This window comes from Uranotaenia lowii, chromosome 3 (genome assembly GCF_029784155.1).
Source record: "Uranotaenia lowii strain MFRU-FL chromosome 3, ASM2978415v1, whole genome shotgun sequence".
Taxonomy (NCBI): domain Eukaryota; kingdom Metazoa; phylum Arthropoda; class Insecta; order Diptera; family Culicidae; genus Uranotaenia; species Uranotaenia lowii.
In genome coordinates this window covers 278658497-278678075 of record NC_073693.1, presented here as the reverse complement: position 1 = coordinate 278678075, position 19579 = coordinate 278658497, and the positions used below count along the sequence as shown (strand labels likewise).

The following is a 19579-nucleotide window of genomic DNA, read 5'->3' as shown; positions in this document are numbered from 1 at the left end:
ATTTATTTACATAGTATTCCGTCTCACGACATAACATGACGAACATAATTCCTAAAATTCACTCGGTTCATAGCAACCGTTCTCCAATTTCTCGGGCACCCCACGTTCGCCAGATCACGCTCCACTTGGTCTAACCACCTCGCTCGTTGCGCTCCCGCTCGTCTTGTTCCTACCGGATTCGTAGCGAACACCTGTTTTGCAGGACAGTCGTCCGGCATTCTCGCAACATGTCCCGCCCAGCGTATCCGGCCAGCCTTCACCACCTTCTGGATACTGGGTTCGCCGTAGAGGCGCGCGAGCTCGTGGTTCATCCTTCGCCTCCACACTCCGTTCTCCTGTACGCCGCCAAAGATGGTTCTTAACACTCGTCGCTCGAATACTCCGAGTGTACGCAGGTCCTCCTCGAGCAATATCCATGTCTCGTGCCCGTAGAGAACAACCGGTCTAATGAGCGTCATATACAGGTTACACTTCGAGCCGAGATAGACAAAGTCTTCGACTATCTCCAGCTCGTCGCCGTCGATCGTGACCTTGTTATTACTGGACAAGCGGGTTCGGTCGGTCTCGGATCCGCAGGCCAGCATGTACTTCGTCTTGGACGTATTAAGGGGGGGGGGGTAGGGTCTAACACTTTCAAAAAATCGATTTTTTTATTTTTTTATTTTCTTATTGTAAAACATTTCAAGAATGTTGTGTCAAATTTTCAAGTCAATTGAAGCAAAACTGTAGAAGTTATAGGCCTTTATCTCCTCCTATCTAATACTGCAAGAAAGCAAGAGCAGAAACTTCAAACGCGTTTTTCTCGAAAGCACATTTTTAAAGCCCGTGGACATCGTCATTTGAAAACTACTTATCCGATTCTTTTCAAATTTGGAACATATTTTTTACATATAAAATACCAGACCCCAACGTTTTTCTTTTTTGATTTTTTTACTTTGGGGAGATTTTACAGGTGAAAAATGGCGGATTTTTAAGTGAAAAATCGTAGTTTCTACTTCAAACAGCCACAAAAATTTCATAAAAATATTTTTAAGTTAAATAAAAACGTTGGGGTCTAGAAAAACATCTATTAAAAATATTTTGCTCTGATTTTTTGACTTCAGATGATTCTGTGCTGAGATACAGTGTCCACCGCAAATCCTGTTTTCTAAAAGGCATTCTCGAAAATGCTCCGTCACCGGCTCATTTTTCAATATTTTTCTTCGAAAAAATTACTAAATGTTCTTTTAACAATGCTTTGTATAATGCAAAAAATTTGAATACATTTGTTTGAACGATAGCTCTAGAAAAAAATCGTGAAAATGGTGTTTTTTTTAATACCCGTTAGACCCTACCCCCCCCTTAATCATCAACCCAATCCTTCCTGCTTCGCGTTTCAGTTTGCGGTAGATCTCCTCCACCGCCGCAGATGATCTGCCGACTATATCAATGTCATCGGCAAAGCAGATAAGTTGACTGGATCTGTTGAACATCGTGCCCCGCATTTCGCCCACCGCGCGTCGAATAACACCTTCTAGCGCCACGTTGAACATCATGCAGGATAGACCATCACCTTGTCGAAGCCCCCTGCGCGATTCGAATGAACTCGACAATTCACCCGAAATCCGCACACAGCACTGCGTTCCATCCATCGTCGCCTTGATCAGTCTGATCAGCTTCCCGGAAAAGCCGTTCTCGTCCATGATTTTCCATAGCTCGTTACGGTCGATCGTGTCGTATGCGGCTTTGAAGTCGATGAATAGATGATGCGTAGGGACTTGGTGTTTACGGCATTTTTGGAGGATTTGCCGCAATGTGAATATCTGGTCCGTCGTAGACCGTCCCTCCATGAAGCCGGCCTGATGACTTCCCACGAATCTGTTTGCTTGTGGCGTTAGGCGGCGGAGTAGGATTCGGGACAACACTTTGTAGGCGGCATTGAGGACAGTGATCGCTCGGTAGTTCTCACAGTCCAATTTGTCGCCCTTCTTGTAGATGGGGCATATTACCCCCTCCTCCCACTCCTCCGGTAGCTGTTCTATGTCCCAGATCCGGATTATCAACCGATGTAGGCAATCGGCCAACCTCCGTCACCAGTCTGGGCTAAAATGCATCGACATGCAAATCAATGGTTCACTGTTAAAATCTTGTTTCCATATGCTAGAATATGATGTAAAATTTTTTGTTGAATTTTTTATCCATCAAGGTATACAGCACCCTTATGCTTTCTTTCTATAAAAAAATCTTTGAAAGAAAAAATATAAACTTTAATTCTAACAAAATAAAAAAAATAACTGCAAATCGTGCTTTATGCATAACGACAAATAAAAAAATCACAAATATGTCAAAAACTATAACTATTCAAACTTTTTATTTTTTATTTTTCATTAAAACAAAGGTTTTTGCAACTTACCCCTTTTTTTAGTAGGGTAAAGATCGCATGTTTTGTAAATTTAAAAATAACTGGTGGAACCAATTATCTTTCTGAATACGTTAATTTGATGTCCCATTAACCTTAAAACTTTTGATGCACAAACGGTAGGATTATCTGTGAAGTTCACAGTGTGAACTTTAGGTTTTTAGATGCCATTGAAGCTGAAAAGTGCGCCAGATGACGGTATACAACGTATTTTATTGAGATTTTTTTTTTGTTTTTCCTTTCGATTCTGTTCTCGTTGAGAAGCTCTCTGTACCTTGATGGTTTCCTTCTCTGTCGCGTAAGGTGCGTTCTTTACAACCTGGCAAAAATATGTTTTCAACATTTTTAGCTTTGAGATACATTGATGTAAAAAAAATCATGTTTTATTAGCTGAAAACAGTTTATTTTTACAGTTCGTTGAAAATGAAGTTAAAACACAATCCAATCAATCAAATTTATTTCAAATACATTCTATGACTTTGATATAGTTTGGAAAACTTTGACTATGTCCATAATTAGGAACACATTGAAAATAGTGTTCTTAATTGTGGACATATGCTTTTTTTAGTTTTTACACGAAAAAAACATGGTTCTAACATAGGGTCAAGTGGGGTAATTATGAACACGGGGTAGTTCCGAACAAGTGCCATACGCGCTGCTGTAGGGGATGAATGAACACAAAAAGTTCCAAAAGTGGTAGTTTAACATCCTATTGATAGCTGTAAGGTGTTTCCGATCTGTTTTCAAATCATTATGATATCATTTCAGATGTTTTAAAAAACCATTACCTCGTGAAACGGAAATCGTTTCGGACAGTGTTTAATGTTTTGAATATCTGATCATAGGAAATCCAGCTGGAATGTTGTTATCACCTGTTTTACATCCAGTTTATGATGCTCTGTCTGGATTTTGAAAAATTTTTGAAAAAAAATATTTGCACTTATTCACAGGTGAGTGTTCATATTTACCCCATAGTTTTCGTCCTATGGGGTAATTATGAACACATCTTCTTATGCGTTTCCTGACATTTATAATGCTTTTTAATGGTCAAATGATTTATCCATCAACTTAGGGGGCCATTCACTAATTACCCAAGCATTTCCAGACACCTTCCCCCCTCCCACCTCTTGTAATAAATTTCTTAAAAAACTACTCCCCCCCCCTTCTAAAACATCTTAACACATTAACGACCGTGGAGAAATCTTAGCCGGGAAACATCAACACTCGGCATTTATATCCCAGAATCCACTGAACCAAATTCAATAAATTTCATAATTAAATTAGTTCTGCAATGTGTTAAGTTTTGAATTTATGAGAAATTGATTTTTTTTTCCAAAATTGAGATTCGGATTTAGAAAAAAAAGCTATGCTAGTTTTTTTCAGTCTTTGCAAAAAATGTTTGAACCCCATTTTTTTAAACTGAAAATAAAATTTCAAAAGTGGAAAAAAGTGAATAAAACAGAAATTTTGAAAAAAGCTCAATCCGTAGCCAAATTTAAACAAGTCCTAATTTTGTTTATATAAATAGTGATAAAAACTAGCTTTTCGTTGATAGAAAAAAAGGCAGTCAAAAGTTTTACCAGTAATACCAAAACCGAAAACCTGTATCCCAGGAATAATACCGAATACAGGTTTTAAGTGCTTCCAAAACCAGGTTTTTTGGTAATTGATAAACAATAAGGTTATAAACCGGACTTGAAGAAATGTTCAATTTGATTAAAAATTAAATTCACCATTTGTTTACAAAAGGTTTGCTGATCGAGATTTTATTCATAACTGTGTGAAATTTAACATTATTATGAACCTTAAATCTTTGTGGTCAACAGTAAAATGTATGAAAAACTTTGATAAATTTAATTGGTTAATAAGTCCTCAAAGCAATGGTCAATTTTCCTGTATGTTAGGACAAAGTGCTGCTATTCAGAACATTAGAATTACAGCAAATAATAACTGTTTATTTGTTAAATCCGGATATCAAAGATCCAAAATCTAATTTCTTGCAGTCTAATTTTTTACTTAGATACTTTTTTCAATGTTAATTTAAGCCTACCCCTTTTCTGATAACTGATAGATACTTTTTTCAATGTTAAGTTGTTCGAATTTTTTTCTAATTTGGTGCAAAATAAACATCTTTTGGTTGAAGATTTTCTCTCTCAGTTTGTTGAGGAAAACTTCGGTAGTACTTCAATTTTTATTGAAAGAATAGAGCTACTTATGTGAAATTTCATACAGGTGATAAAAAAATCTATAAGTGTCAAAATTTTTCAAAACTGCCGATCATATAGAACTGACAAGAATTGTAAAAAAAGACTGTTCACTGGTCCAAGAAGATTTTAATGAGTGTTTTTGTGAAACAACCCTTTAAAAATATTTTCGAATTTCCTATATATGTATAGGTTGCAATTTCATGATACCTCGTACGTACGTGAAAAGCCAAGCCCACGACATTTTTGTGAAGACTTGATGTTTGCTGCACATTTTAAACTTATATCCGTTTACTATCGAGTAGCCTAACTCGTCTAAAATTTCACACGTATGGAGAGGTCTATCAATTAAAATGTTCTGTAAAGACATAATGAAACGGAAAAAAAGAAACCAACCAAAACGTAAAAGATGCAACAAAGAAATTAAACTCTCGAAACAAAAGACAGAAAAATATCAATAAAAAGAACACTAAATAGCTATTTTTCTATTGTTTTACATCTTAATTTTGATTACATTTGTTTATTTTGCAAGTTTTGTACATGAATTGGATTGAGTTTTTATAAAACAACCCATTTTCTTGTTACTGCTAATAATTTTCATTATTTGGTGTTGAATTGAGATTTTCTGTCACCATATAAATCATATTGGACAAGTAATTATGAACATAATTTTTTAAATAAAAAATCACCTTACACTGTTTACTATGGATAAATGTAACGTTTAACTACTGTTACTTTTCAAAAATTTTATACCAAGTTCGTAATCCGTGTTCATAATTACCCTTTAGAGAGTGGGGTAAATATGAACAGACGGGGTAATTATGAACAGACGTCCCAAGGACAAAGGTTGCGACCAAAAAACAAAAGTTGTTCTACAGAATGATTAAGAGCACGGAAACATTCATTTATGGTAGCTTTTCAGAGTTTGTGATAAGAAATTAACATATGGTGGCTGTAAGTGTGCCAAATGAAGAAATTTTGTTCATAATTACCCCACCTAGCCCTACTTATTACTTAAATCATGATAAAAAACAACCCGATGAAAAATTTCAAAAACATCGGTTGACAAAATCCGGTTTTTATCTTCCATTCATCTTCCATCATCCATCATACATTATCATTTTTTTATAATTGTGATAAGTGAAAAATAACGTCAAAAACAGTCAAAATCGAACGGTATGTTAACATTAGGTACACATGCCAAATTAGGAACATCTACCCTACTATGATTTTTATGTTTATTTGCTTCTTGAGTACATTTGACACCATGTATTGATCAGTTTACCAATATTTGTTTTTTTTACGAACAATTACGGTTTTTGGAACTTCCATATTTTTATCAGCTGGAATTTAACAACAAACCGTACCAACATGTGTTTACAGGTCCAAGATGTGACTTAACAACAAATTTTGATGAATGAGAATTTGAATTAACGTTAGTATGTTATATTCAATTCATGTGAAAATTCATAACTTCATGAACCATGTACAGAAGGAAAAACTTCCGCATTTGTTCCACACTCGTGATATTTTCAATGTTGAAGTTGGAAAATTTGTCTCCTTTTTGGTTAAATTCTTTCAATGCGTTTAGTTTATTCTAATCAGTTGCTCAAAACAAAAAAAAAAATTCCAATTCTAGTTTAAAATTGATTTTCCGTGCCTATTTCAAATAATTTATATACCTAATGATACATTTTCATCAATGTTAATCTCGTGGAACATGAATAAAAGTTGTTGTTTTTGAATTTTTGAAAGTTATACACTATTTTTTTTTTAAATGTTAACAAAGAATACTCTTGGATTTTTAGTTACGAGTTTTAAGAAGACAAATTTAAAATGTTTAATTTGCCGAAAAGACGTACCGTAAAACGGGGTGACTTTGATTACCGGGGTAAATTTAAACTACAATAATTGAATTTTTGAATATTGTCATAAATAGCTCGGCCAATAGTTTGAATTTTTGAAAACTGTTTTCAACGTTTGAAAGCCTTGTAATTGAGTTTCAAATCGGCAAAATTTGGTTTGAATTAGAAATTATTTTCTGCTAGAAAAAATGTATATTCGAAATCTTAAAACATCTATTTTTTCAAACACTCGCAAACAAACAGCTCTCCCGATGAAACCAAAAAGCATTTAGAAGTAAACGGGATGTTGAATGTGAAAGAACTTCTTTTTTTCTTTGTATATGTATTGTTATAGTGATATTTTCATAGTCATTTTGTGATATATTTTTGATATTTAAAAAATAAGGACATTTTCCAAGAGTAAGCCCGTATTGGACAAATTAATAGGAACCCTATTAAATGGTTAACTTTGAAGAAAAATTTAAAATGGAAATAGTGGGAGGGCCTAGAGAAATGTGTGAAGGTAAAATTTCATTTGTATTTTGGAGCTCATACAATTTAGCAATTATTTTAATTTTTGCCCCTAAATGCATGCACCATTTTTTTCGGTTATAAATGTTTAAAAAAAACAACCTTAAAAAGCAAGGTAAAATCGATAAACTAGCATTTGTAAATATTATGAAAGTGTTTTGTATCCTTTATGATCAAGAAAACTCGTTCAAACCGTTAAAATAGAGGACTGATCAATGTTACTCCAAAGCATTAAATTCTAAACAGAGACGAAATCGATTTTTAAATAAATAAAAATTCAAAATAAATTTCTGCAATCATGGTTAAGGATCATAGGAGTCCAGTACTGGTTTAAAAAATATGAAATATGCAAAATTCCCCTTTACAGAAAAAATAATCGAAACATATGGAAAAAAAGTAATCAATATTACCCCGGAAAACGGTATCTACATTATACAGAGCTCAGCTGTTTAAATTAATCATGCAGTATAGAGTATGAAGATCGCTTTATAGAAGCAAATCTTATATTTTTAGAGAAAAGGCTCATTTCAATTTCACAACAGGCTCCAAATAGACGAAAAACAAAGCTAAGAAAAACACAGGAGCTATGCAGCACTAAGGCGCAGACACCAGATACCCAGACTGACCACTTAAGGCTGATTTTGGCGCTTGTTCCGCAGCGCTATCTACGGGTTATCGTGAAACTAACGGCCACATACACAAAAGGAAAATTCTCAATATATCACACACACTTTTGCATTGTGCTATTTGTTTTTTTACATCCAACAATGAACACGGTCGTTTTTGATTACCTACTTTTGATAGAAAAAATAACACGATATATTTCATAAACGACAAAAGAACCATTTTTGAATTAGGGCACATTAACCAAATATGGTTTAAGAATTCAACCATGAAGCTGCGCATAAAGCTTATAACAAATACATCGACTGGCGCAGAAATGAAAATTGAATAAAAACTTGAGATTTCCGCTCCACTTCCTTATTACGTTGTGGTTGAAAAATAACCATTTATGACATCTCCGGTGTTGTTGAAAACCACACATTCTCAATTCACAAGAAGAATTGCGGAAATGAAGAGCTGCCTAACAATTATTTTATTTGTGAAGGTCACTTTCAACTGCAATATTTTGCTAAGCCCCGGAACCTCCGTAAAGGATAAGTTCGAGTTTCCCGAGCAGAAAAATATTGTAATGACACAATTATTTGTAAATAGTCATAAAATGATCTAGGAATAATTTATAAAACGATAAATGAGATGGTAAAAACATTCCATTGATTGTATATTGCAATTGCAAAACGACAGTACATTGAATGGGGTTTTAAATTATGTGGCTGTTTAGAACTGTTAAATCAATTGAATGGACGAGATTCTTACAAAGTTTTGTTGAACAATCTGTTTCAGTTAGAGTTTCTCAAAACCCTTCACTGAGCCGAATCGCCGCATAGGTTTACAAAATCAGTAGTAGTAATCAAAAGTAGAGGTGATATTTACAAAATTTGTAAAGTAATGTTTTGTTAACGGAAGAAACTAATTTTAATTCGAAACAATGAAATATTCAATTGAGTCACCATCTACAGCAAAAAAAAAGTGTCAGATTTTTATTTACTTTTTTCTTCAATAAATCCTAAAACTTTCGTTTCCATGGGAAATTTAATCACATTCGAGAAATGTCTGCTTTTCAAAATATCTAACAAAACTAAAGAAACTAAAGAAACTATAGGCTCGTTAAACAAAACTAGGATACTGAACGAGCCCTTTTACCGCCTTCTGGACGAGACTGTGTTCGAAACAATATTTTGGACTTCGAGATGACGCATTTTGTAAACCTTTTCCCGCAAATTTAGTACAATTTATAACAAAGTGCTTGACATAATGATGATTCTTGAGAAACAGTTTCAACCATCCGAATCTGTTTAGTGAGAATAGCTTAGCTTTTCCTGTTCTGTTGATATTTTTCATTGTTTTTTTTTCGAACCATTTTCTGGATATCGCACGTGTAATTGATTTTATCAATGGGTACAAAAAAACGTACGTGAATTCGTCACACCCAAAATCAAAACATTAAATGAATTCACTCACACCGACATACGCTATTTGACATTTCATGCAACGACAAGAAAATAAAAATGAACTTCGTTTGCATCAAAACAGTTAAGTTTTTTGACCATTCAAAGTTCGTTTTGGTGGTGTGGAAAAGCATTGAATACGGTAAATAAGTTTAGCTACAGTGAAATTATTGCTTATTTACTGGGCAGCGGCTTAGGAACATTAAAATGAACCTGATTTAAAGTTGTTATTTATTGAAGAGTGGATTCATTTTGAAAACTAATTACTTTCAGAATATGGTTTGAATGAAGCTTCGATTCAAAGAATATGGTTAAACGTAAATAGTAATAAATTTTTGGAAGCAAAGAGAAATGGACTTGAAACAGATATTTTGAAATGTTCTAAATTCAGTGCATATTTGCCCTTGTTTTTCAACAATTTTTTTTTAATGAATAAAAGAATTTTTGTTGACATTCATCGCGCACACTTACTCTCGTGAACGGATTAGGATAGGAAAAATAGTCTAAAAAATGATCGCTTTTAAGGTTAATTTTCCTCAAGTTCAGAATTACGCCAAAAACGCCAATACATTTATTTTTGACATTTCTCACGCACACTTGTTGGGCATGTACAAATGAGCAAGGAAAAATAGCATTATATCACGAATACTTCCAGCGCCAAATAAGATAAAAGTTAATGATTCAATATATTCTTCACGTTTATTATTCTGTATTTTTTAAATTGTCTAAACAATTGTTCTAATCAATCCAACCAGAATGTCCTCGAACCTATCTATAGGTACGAGCCCAGAAACAATTAAGATAAATTGGAACTCACGTTTTTCAAGGAGTTCTATGTAGTTTGTTTTTTTTTTGGTCGCAGTAAACAATAAATCAACCATTGAGATTAAGACGAACAATTCCGAACTCAATGAATTATTTATAATTTTCAGACATTATTATTTTCATACTGTCACTTAGCCAGATAGAATTCGAAATCAAAACTGAATCCCAAAATTAATTGACTCTGAACTAAGGACCTCTAACGTAACGTTTGTATTATTTTTTCATCTAAATCGATCAACAGTCATTGTTTGTACAACATTCACCTCTTTTTATGATACAGTAAATTAGAGTTAACAGTTTAACATTGAAGACATTGAAATTTTTTTAGATAGAGTGTCAAATACTGATACGTGATTAAATCAAGATAGTTTTTAATTGGCTTGTTAATTATCAAGTGTATTTTTTTTTCTTGATGAAGCACAATGGTTTCACGATACCCCGTCAGATGGCGTATGATTCTGCGCGATTTGTAGTTGTATGGGCTCAACTGCCACTGATCAGTCTGGGTATCTGGTGTCTGCGACTAAGGGCAGCAAGATGCATGCTTCAAAAATAATCAAAAAAAGTTTATAAGACACCTGTCAAAGCGGCTGAACGCAGAATCTTTTTAAAGCCCATTACATAAAAAAAAACTACAAAAATTTGTTGATGTAAGTTTGAATATTATTCAGTACAATCAATCAGTACAATAAGAAAATAAGAGGACTTTCATTAGAATAATTTAATGTTAATTGTATTATTCAAGGTGGAAGATAATTTTTGATTTTTGATCAAGCGGATTTGATGCTGATATCGATATTTTTTATTTTCAGAACGTTTAAAAATCACTGCTAGGTGATTGAATTAGCTAAGACATAATATTTTAATAGCCTTATTCCAAGATATTCAAATGTATGACTGACTATAAACATCAAAAAATCACTTTTGGCCAACTTTTTGTTTTATATGTACTCCTCATGCGACGGCAAAAAAAAAAACTTCTGACAGCTTAGCTGTATTCAGGCTTCGGACGCATCTCAGAGCAATACAAGAGCGGTGTAACTTTCTGCTCCGCTCTTTCAATGTTGTTGTGAGCGAAGCAAGAGTGGTTGATAGGAGCAGAGTGACGATACACACAGGGAGCGTTTTTCGTCACTCACAAAACACTCAAAATTGAAAAGAGCACTCTGGAAGTGTACACTTAGTTCGTACAAGTAATAAATTGACGCTGTTGTTCGCTGTGGTTCATTTTTTTGCTGTTTTTTCCGAAGATGAATTAAAAAGATAACCTAACATCAAGTCGGAATGAACAATACACTTAAAAAATTGGCATTTAATAAAAAGCTTCTATTCCTTATAAACTATCCAGTTAAGGGGAAATCTCTTAACGATTAGGTCCAAGTTTGCAACTATTAAAAATGCGAAAATTGCAAAGTTTGTCATTTTGAGGTTTCGTTGATTGCGTGATGACCTGCTCCAATTTTATTTTTGTATATATATTGCTGTTGAAAACCATGTCACTAAAACCGATACGACATACCATCCATTTTGTCTGATTTATAATGCATAAGTTGATTGATTCGAATTTATAGCTTTTTATACAGGAGCCTCCCAAATATTTTTGCATATTGAAGGAGTATTTTCATTACGAGATCTTTGTTTTGGATTTGGCTTATTTCAAAATCATAAAAGTGACACCAACGGTCTGGAATTAGGCGCATTTATTTTCTTGAGTGTGTTAAAGTACCATAAAATTGGGATAGGTTAAAAAAACGAGAGAGAACAAATTGAAAATATTTGAAGAAAAATAAAATTTTCCTTTTTGAGGTAATTTATTTTCGAGCTACTGTGAGTTATAAGCTTAAATGAATTGGTTTTTTTTCTAACATTTTTGAACGAAATTTCAATAATAAATAATTCAAGATATTTTTCTGAATTTCCGAGCGGTTAGCGCGGTAAGATAGTAATCGCTAGTCCACTGATGGCATGGGTTCGATTCCCATCTCTGTACTGGATGTTAAATGTTATTCCGTTCATTTTTTTTTATTCTGGTAATTTCGTTGTTTTTATCATTTTTAACTTTCTGGTCAATTTACCATTTTGTGACTTGAAACACTGTGTTATTTGTCGGTAAAACTAGAGGTTGGGGCCGCATAGTGGTCCAATCCTCAAAAAATCTGGGAAAAAGTCTGTTTTCAACAATTTTTGCTCTGAAACCTTTCAAAATTGTTTAATAATCATAATTTCACAAAAAATAACACATTCTTTTCATATTTTCTTTTAAATTTCTTTTTTTATTGAAAGAATTCGAAATATTTAATTTAATTTAATATCTCTGTAAATAAATTCGTGTATTAAAATTTTCCAACAGATTGCTGCAAAATCTATCACAATATAATTGAATCTAAAATTATCTCAAAATTACAATACATATGAAATTAAATCAATACAGATTGACCTGACAACGCTCTAGTACCGATCACTTTTTTAATTTTTCATTAATTAATGAGTCAATATAGAAATTTTATGATAGATGAGAATTGTTCAACAATTTCGCCACTACTTTTCAAAATTTTGAAATAAATGTTTGAAGGCTTTTATTCTTAAATGATCATTTATTATATCAATGGTTATTTTCACACAAAACACTTAATTTACATTTTAAACGAGAAATACAAACTTTTTGCTTCATATTTTCTGAATTTTTTAATTTAACTTTTAATATTTATTTATAAATTTATTTCATTTTTCATATTAAAAAAAAATACAATAAAAGTTTCTAACAATTTTAAAAGTTTCAATTGGTTTTCGTGAATATTGAACAGCAAAAAAGGTTTTATGATTTGAACAATAATCAGAAGAATATTTGAGAAACCGTAATTTTATTATGTTTTGGAAGTTTTCCTAATAGTAAAATAATACAGAAGTTCATACTGATGATGCTTCAAAATATGAAAAGGATGTTTTATGAATGGGTTTTTGAGAAAAATCAACCTAGAGATCCAATTAATGTCAATTTATTTCGTGATCATGAAGGTTATTGGTTTAGAGGTCAAATTTGATGAAAAAAGTGGTTCAACTCTTTGACGTCATTCTCCAAAAATGGCAAAAAAGGCAGCCCAATTTTCCATATTTTGTAGCCCAGAAATGTGGGTATCTATCCAACGTAAAATTAGAGTGGAGTTGTGCGGAGTTTTTTTTTAATGTAGTTATAAAATTCAAAATATTTATAGTTTTTTGCAACTAAATTCCATATAAAAAATTTCAACTTTATTCCAAATCACAAATTTTTATTAGATTAAGTGTAAAGTTTGCCTAACAAAAATATAAAAATGATTGCAAAGCAATATATATATTTGCGATTTGAATATCTATTAGTTTTTCAATGTAAGCAAATCTTTGCGATTTTTTCAAAAAAGATTCAATCTTTTCTTAGCATTTCTTTGAGAACTCCGAAACGGATAAACTTAAGACTATCATTTTCATGGTTTCATTTAGCTTAAAAATGCCGGAACACGATGAAATATTTGGATAGATAATTATTAGCGCTTCAAAAATCGACTCTCGGCCAGCTTTTCTGGGTTTTGGATCACTGTGGGCCGGTCGAACATTCTGACGCCTCTGTAATAGTGATGAATATCATCCTTTAAAATATTTGCCTGTTTTTAAAGCTTAATAACTTTTATATCCTGACTTTAATCGTATTACAGTCTTGGAATGGAATATTTGTCATTATTTAAGCTTCAAAAAAACTGTACTTAAAAGAAATCAGCCGGAGGGAATTTTCTTCCCAAACAAAATGTGTCAAATGCAATTTCTATGCCATTTGGCATCAAACAGTCATCAACATGTACGTACAAGTTTGGTTTTGAAAATTTGTTGATGGAATTTTCCCCACACTGATTCCTCACACTGATGTACGTTTATGTTATTGAGTTAAGGTGAAAACGATTATTTAACATTACATAAATTTCATAAAACTTTTCGAATATGATCCTCTGCGAAGACGCGCTTGCGAGCTGTGTTTTCAAAGCGCTGCCTTAAAGAATCCATTTGCGAGCGTCTGTTTTTGTTACGATGGGAAGGACGGCTTCCTAAAACACACTTAACTTCCCTGAGTGTTTACACTAAGAGTACACTCTAAGAGCAGCACTGGCGGAGCACACATCACTCATGTAGTGAGTGTCGAACATTTATTTTTCGAGAAGCATGAGCAGAGTGTGTGCGGTTTGCCGCTCACAAGAGTGTGGGTTCCACACCTCTTCGTGAAGCTTTGCTCTTGCACTTATGAGGGACACCTCAGGAGCCGTCCGAAGCCTGGCTGTATTTAAGTGTAATGTAAAGATATGTTTAGATATTTGTAGATATGTTGGGGCCTAATGAAAGTTTCGACCGCTATCTCGGATCTTCCCGTAGAAAAAAATCTTACTTTGAAAAAAGGACATCCAATTTTTGCTTTGCTTAGCTGTTTTTCATTTCTCAATGAACCGATTTTTTAAACTCAAATTTTAGTTGTTTGTCGTTAATTTGATTATCATTTTTATAAACATACTTGATCTTTCAAAAATCTCAGTTCTTCAGTATATTGGAATGACAATAAAGGTGTTTGAAATGTACGTTTGTTTATTCGGTTCATAAAGACTAAATTGGCTTAGACGATGTATGTCTTTTAAAAAAGAAAAATAAAAATGGAGGGTTTAACGCTTAAAAAATAAGCATATTTGACAAGCATTTAAATATCACAAGACGACAAAATTAATATTTTTTGGAGGTGCCAAGCAGCTAAGAGCTGATTTTGACTAATTTTGACGCTGAATCCAAATGAGCAATTTTTTTTATATCAGCTCTTGTTTTTTTGATTCATTGGCACACTTTTGAAAATATTCATTAATTTGTGCTCAAATTTGGTAAATCTTTAAAATATCACAAAGGTACTGATAATAAAGGTTTTAATTCGATGACCGACTTTTTCAAAGAGTGAGTAATATTAACTTCTAAGAAAAAAAAGTTAAAGAGAATTACTTTTTGTTTTTCCTCATTTTTTTTTTGTTTTTTAAACAAGGGAATCTGAATCTGTGACCCATGGGAGGATGATAAAGAGATTTAAAATCAGTTTTTTTTGTTGCATGTAGGTATGTTAGTGCATCACCTAACCAGAAGTATATAAGTGAAAGGTGATAAGAAAATCGGACAAGAGAATTCAGACAGCAAAAATCTTCCAAAATTAGTCATTAAAACTAGGCACCGAATTGCTGTTCCCTTATGTATCACATAATTAATACAAGAAAAAAAAGAATTTGAAAATATTTGTTGCAATTTCTCTTCTATACTAAAGATTTTGTTAAAAAATTGCTTCATTTTTTTTCTTATCTATGTTTTGAGGTTGTAAAATATTGTTGAAATGAGTAATTCAACGCAGGTTTCAGTGGTGGAATAGAGTTAATCTTTATTCGTTTCGTTCGTCAAGTCCTTGAATAAATACATATAACATAAGCGATAGCTATTTACATTATGCACTGAAGTGATATCCTCACTTATTAATTTTCTCATTTTCGTGTGATATTCTGAGCTAACCACTCAGAATATCTGGCAACACTGGTGAGTTACCACGAACCTAAATTGAGTTGTTTGGCTTCACAGTGTGATGATGTAAACATTTGTACCGTGTGTACCATCATCAGCTGTCATCATCAATCATCACCGCTATTGTTTCAATTGCGAATTGACTCAAAGCATGCGAAACCAAAACAAACTGTTTTGGTTTCGCCGACGGAGCGACACCGAAAACCGTAGGGGAGAATGAGGATACTTGATCCCTGGGGATACTTGATTCCTTAGCTATATCTCCAAACTGAAATGTCGTACAAAGATCAAATGTTCTAGAAAAATGTGCCAAATGGAACAAAACAGCAATGGTTGAAGCTCAAAAAATTTTAACAACATAAGTTTTTGGTTTATTGAACTTTGTTTGAAATTATTCACAAAAAGTGACTCGAAGATCTTTTTTCATCATTTTAAAATGTTCCTAACATGGTAATATTATAACAAAAATATTTATTCCAATACATCAATCTTTCGAGTGGAAAATGAACTTCAAAATGCAATATTTTCCAACCGATGGTTGACTCCCAACTTTTTGCAGAAAAAGTTTTCTAAAATGTTGATTTTGGGTACAATTGATCCCTAATATATGGGTACAAATGATCCCGGTATATTCTTCTTCTCAATGGATCGTGGTCATTGCTGATTACGAGATTACTAATATTTATCCAAAAGCTAATATTCATCCATCAATTATCTGAAGAAAAGGGTTAAAATAATTGATTTTCTCTTGTTTATAAAAAATTGCGCCCGTAAGTATGCAATGTCATAAGGGTTGAGAATAAGCTATAGAATTTTTTTTCTGACAATTATAGATTGTGAAATGAGAACAAACATGACCAAAATAGTCAATTAATATTCTATCTTGGGGTTTTGTTTGATTAGGGCTTCCTGAACAAAGGATCAAGTCTCCCCTAACTTCAAAATTATCACTTTTTTTTTTACTCCCACGAAAATGCTTCTAGTTCATCTACGGGTTCAAGTATCGTTCTTATTTTAAGAGCATATAAACTTGAAGTTACACGCTGTCAGAAAACGTAAAAAAGTGCGAGTTTCTAAATTTTTCCAAAAAGATATGGTGAAAATAAGAAAAAGGGATCAAGTATCCCCACTCTCCCCTAAGTATCAACAAATATGTTATTTAATACTGATGGATAAAAATAAATAATATAATTGAGGCTTGTTAGAAGTTGTACTTTAATATTTAAACAATTATTCAAGCATAATTGTTAAGATCAAATCTATTACAATTTTGTTAAAGTACATTTTAAAGAATCTGATTCGCAATATGTTTCAAAATGTTTTATTGAAGTAAAAAAATAATACTTAGGTTAAAAATTTATGAGTATATCAGGGAAAAGTAAAAAAAAAAAGATTATTGATTCCAATACAGGTATTTTTTAATTATTTTTTCAAAGGAATCATCAAGGTTTGCTTACTTGTTCATAAAATTAAAATACAAATGCGGTTCACAAAATATCACTAACTTATATTCAATTCTCGAGATTGTTGTTGATAATCCTCACTGGCAGTGCTAGGAGTTTTAGTAGAAAAAATAAGGAGTATAGAAGGTGTAGGACAAAACAATCACCCGCAATGCTGGCCTAGCATCTCCCAGGCTTTACCTTCCCCAACTTACCTCTCTAAAACCTCCCCACGTTTATGGGTGGATCGTAGAGATCTCTGCATCTACCGTTTAAGTGAACGTGAGTTACTTAAAGCGACTAATATACCCTTTCCTTTCCCCACACAGTCCGCAGGGTACCTTCAACATTTTTTGAAGGCAAGTTTTTCGAATTAAGAAATTCTATAATCTAAGGAAACAATCTCAAAGACTTTGCTTTTTTTTAAATTAGAAGTCAGAAAATGTAGTTTTAGACGACTGTTCATGCGAATGCGAAGCGAATCTTATACAATTTTTTTACGCATGAACAATCAACGAAAAAATATAACGAGCAACAGGGTTGCTAGCGATTTTTGATTTGAAATTTCCAAGTTTTTTCCCGTTTTTCCCATTATTTCGGTTAAAAATGATGATTCAATTGTAGATTTAGCCATTGTAACCTTGGCTGCTGAAAGAAGACAACATCAGTTTTCATCACTGGAGTAACCATGAATGGATAAGTTCACAAGGAGAAATGTCCTCAGGAGATAATTTTGCTTGCTCACAGTTTCCTTCCAAGGAAAGATGTTGGGCAATGGTCAGTTGTAAATTGATAAAGGGTGGCAAATCAGTTAAAACATCATCTGATACGACGAAGTGGTGGAAAAATAACCGATCCGGTTGATGTTGCCGCTGTGCAAAAATTGACGGAATGTATTCGACAATAAGTTCAAAAATTCATCGAAACAGCAAAAAAAATGTATTTTTTCCTAAAATTTTGATAAAAACCATACAAAAACGTTTTTTTAATTTTGTGCGTTATTTCCGGAGAAATCGGAAATTGTATGCGTCCCGAAACTAAGTGGTGCTAATTTTAATGAACAGGCAATTTTGTTTGAACTATTCTAGAACAATATAAACTAAATGAATGGTCTTTGTAGAATTTCTCTATGAAGCCTGTTTTAAAACAATTTTTTTTTATTATGGTGTTATGGACGTTAAACGTATTTTTTTTCTATCTTAGTTCCGTCAAACTTACCATCGACCTGGGTCAGGCAGCTGGTATAGCTGGGTGGACATTCGAGCACGTACTTGTCCAGCTCCGTTCGGTCCCGTTCGAAGTCGTCACAGGAACTGGCCACCGTCGGCAACTTGGGGCTGATGAATGGAGTTGTGGCATCACCATTTTGATGATGTGAATTGCTGGCCGCCATCGCCGCCGTCCGAAAGGGAGCCTCGGAACCTTCCCCGCAAACGTAACACCGGCGGGCTTGAACGAGCTGAATGGACCAACTGCTGCTGATGATGAGCACTGTGTGACGGTAAATGAAGCAGAAAAGTGAAAATTGTTAAAATTGCTATCCGGGGGGCAATTAGGGGATGTGTGATTTGATGGTGGTTGTTCTGTTTCAGAAGGTTTTTTGATGGGTGACTGATTGAAATGGTATTCCGCACTCTGTAATTTTACATTGACTTTACGGAGGGCAACAAAATTACGCATCAACCCCTGAAGGCTGGAAAGTTGACGCATTTTGACCTCAGATTTAATTTTGTGATTTTATTGATGGTTTAAATAGAGTTGTTCACTTGATGATTTTTCATTTAAATATTTATCATCTTACTGTAGAGAGTTGTTTTAATATTTGTTTTACCGTAAACCATCAGTTACGTGACGTTAAGGTTGATCGTACAATATATTTTTGTCAGCTTAAGTGCTCAAGCTGACAATTCACGATGGATCCCTGTAAGAGCACTGAGATTATCAAAGGACGACTATCACTATAGTATCGTGGAGAGATTAATATCGATATTTTAAAAGGACTAATAATATTTTTGCAACTTTAAAAATGTTTGAGAATAATCTTCAAATAAATCAGAATATATGAAGAGAATAGCATGAAAAAGTTCCAAACCGTCAACAATATCATACCTCCTTTTGAAAACGCTTGTCCGGAAAAATAATCCATTCACAATTGATGACAGCGGAATGTAACAGAGCGGCCCTTTCAGCCAGCGCCATCGTATCATCGTCGTAACCATTATCATGTGAAATTTTCACACAAGGTAGCACAGCAATGTTACACAATGAAGTACACTTTTGGTTCGCGCTAGAAATACTCTGATGCAGGCCGCCCGGATTTAGACCATCACCATCATCCTGGTCCCGGCTCATAGATTCTGGACATCGTTTCCATTTATATGCAACCAACAACGTGTAGACAGACGTCAAGTGGCCATCATGAGTGCGTTTGTAGGAATGTATCTCTCTATCTATGTATATATCTGTATGGCGGCCATATTGTAGCACAAATTATACATCCTGATGGGAAACAGATCAGGATAAAGCCCAACCACCCGTCAAGCTAGAGCTCGGTCCGGCAAAACGTTTGGTAGGAAATCTTTCGGCAGAATGAAAAACCTACAATTTTGTCGTTTGCAGAATCTTGCCGGACGTCAGTCAGTCAGTCAGCTGTGATTGGGCCCCCATACTGACTGTTTGGGCATTCCGTAGACACAACGTTCAT

At 33.6% G+C, this 19579-nt stretch overlaps 1 protein-coding gene across 1 annotated transcript in view; it reads right to left on the bottom strand.

The window, feature by feature from the left end:
* Positions 1-19227, bottom strand: part of LOC129753477 (uncharacterized) — a 36599-nt gene extending 17372 nt beyond the window's left edge. Inside the window, exons 1-2 of the mRNA XM_055749295.1 lie at positions 19026-19227; positions 18094-18366 (exon numbers count right to left, since the gene is read on the bottom strand). Coding sequence (XP_055605270.1) covers positions 18094-18366; positions 19026-19227 — 475 coding nt within the window. The remainder of the gene's footprint in view (positions 1-18093; positions 18367-19025) is intronic.
* Positions 19228-19579: the final 352 nt, after the last annotated feature.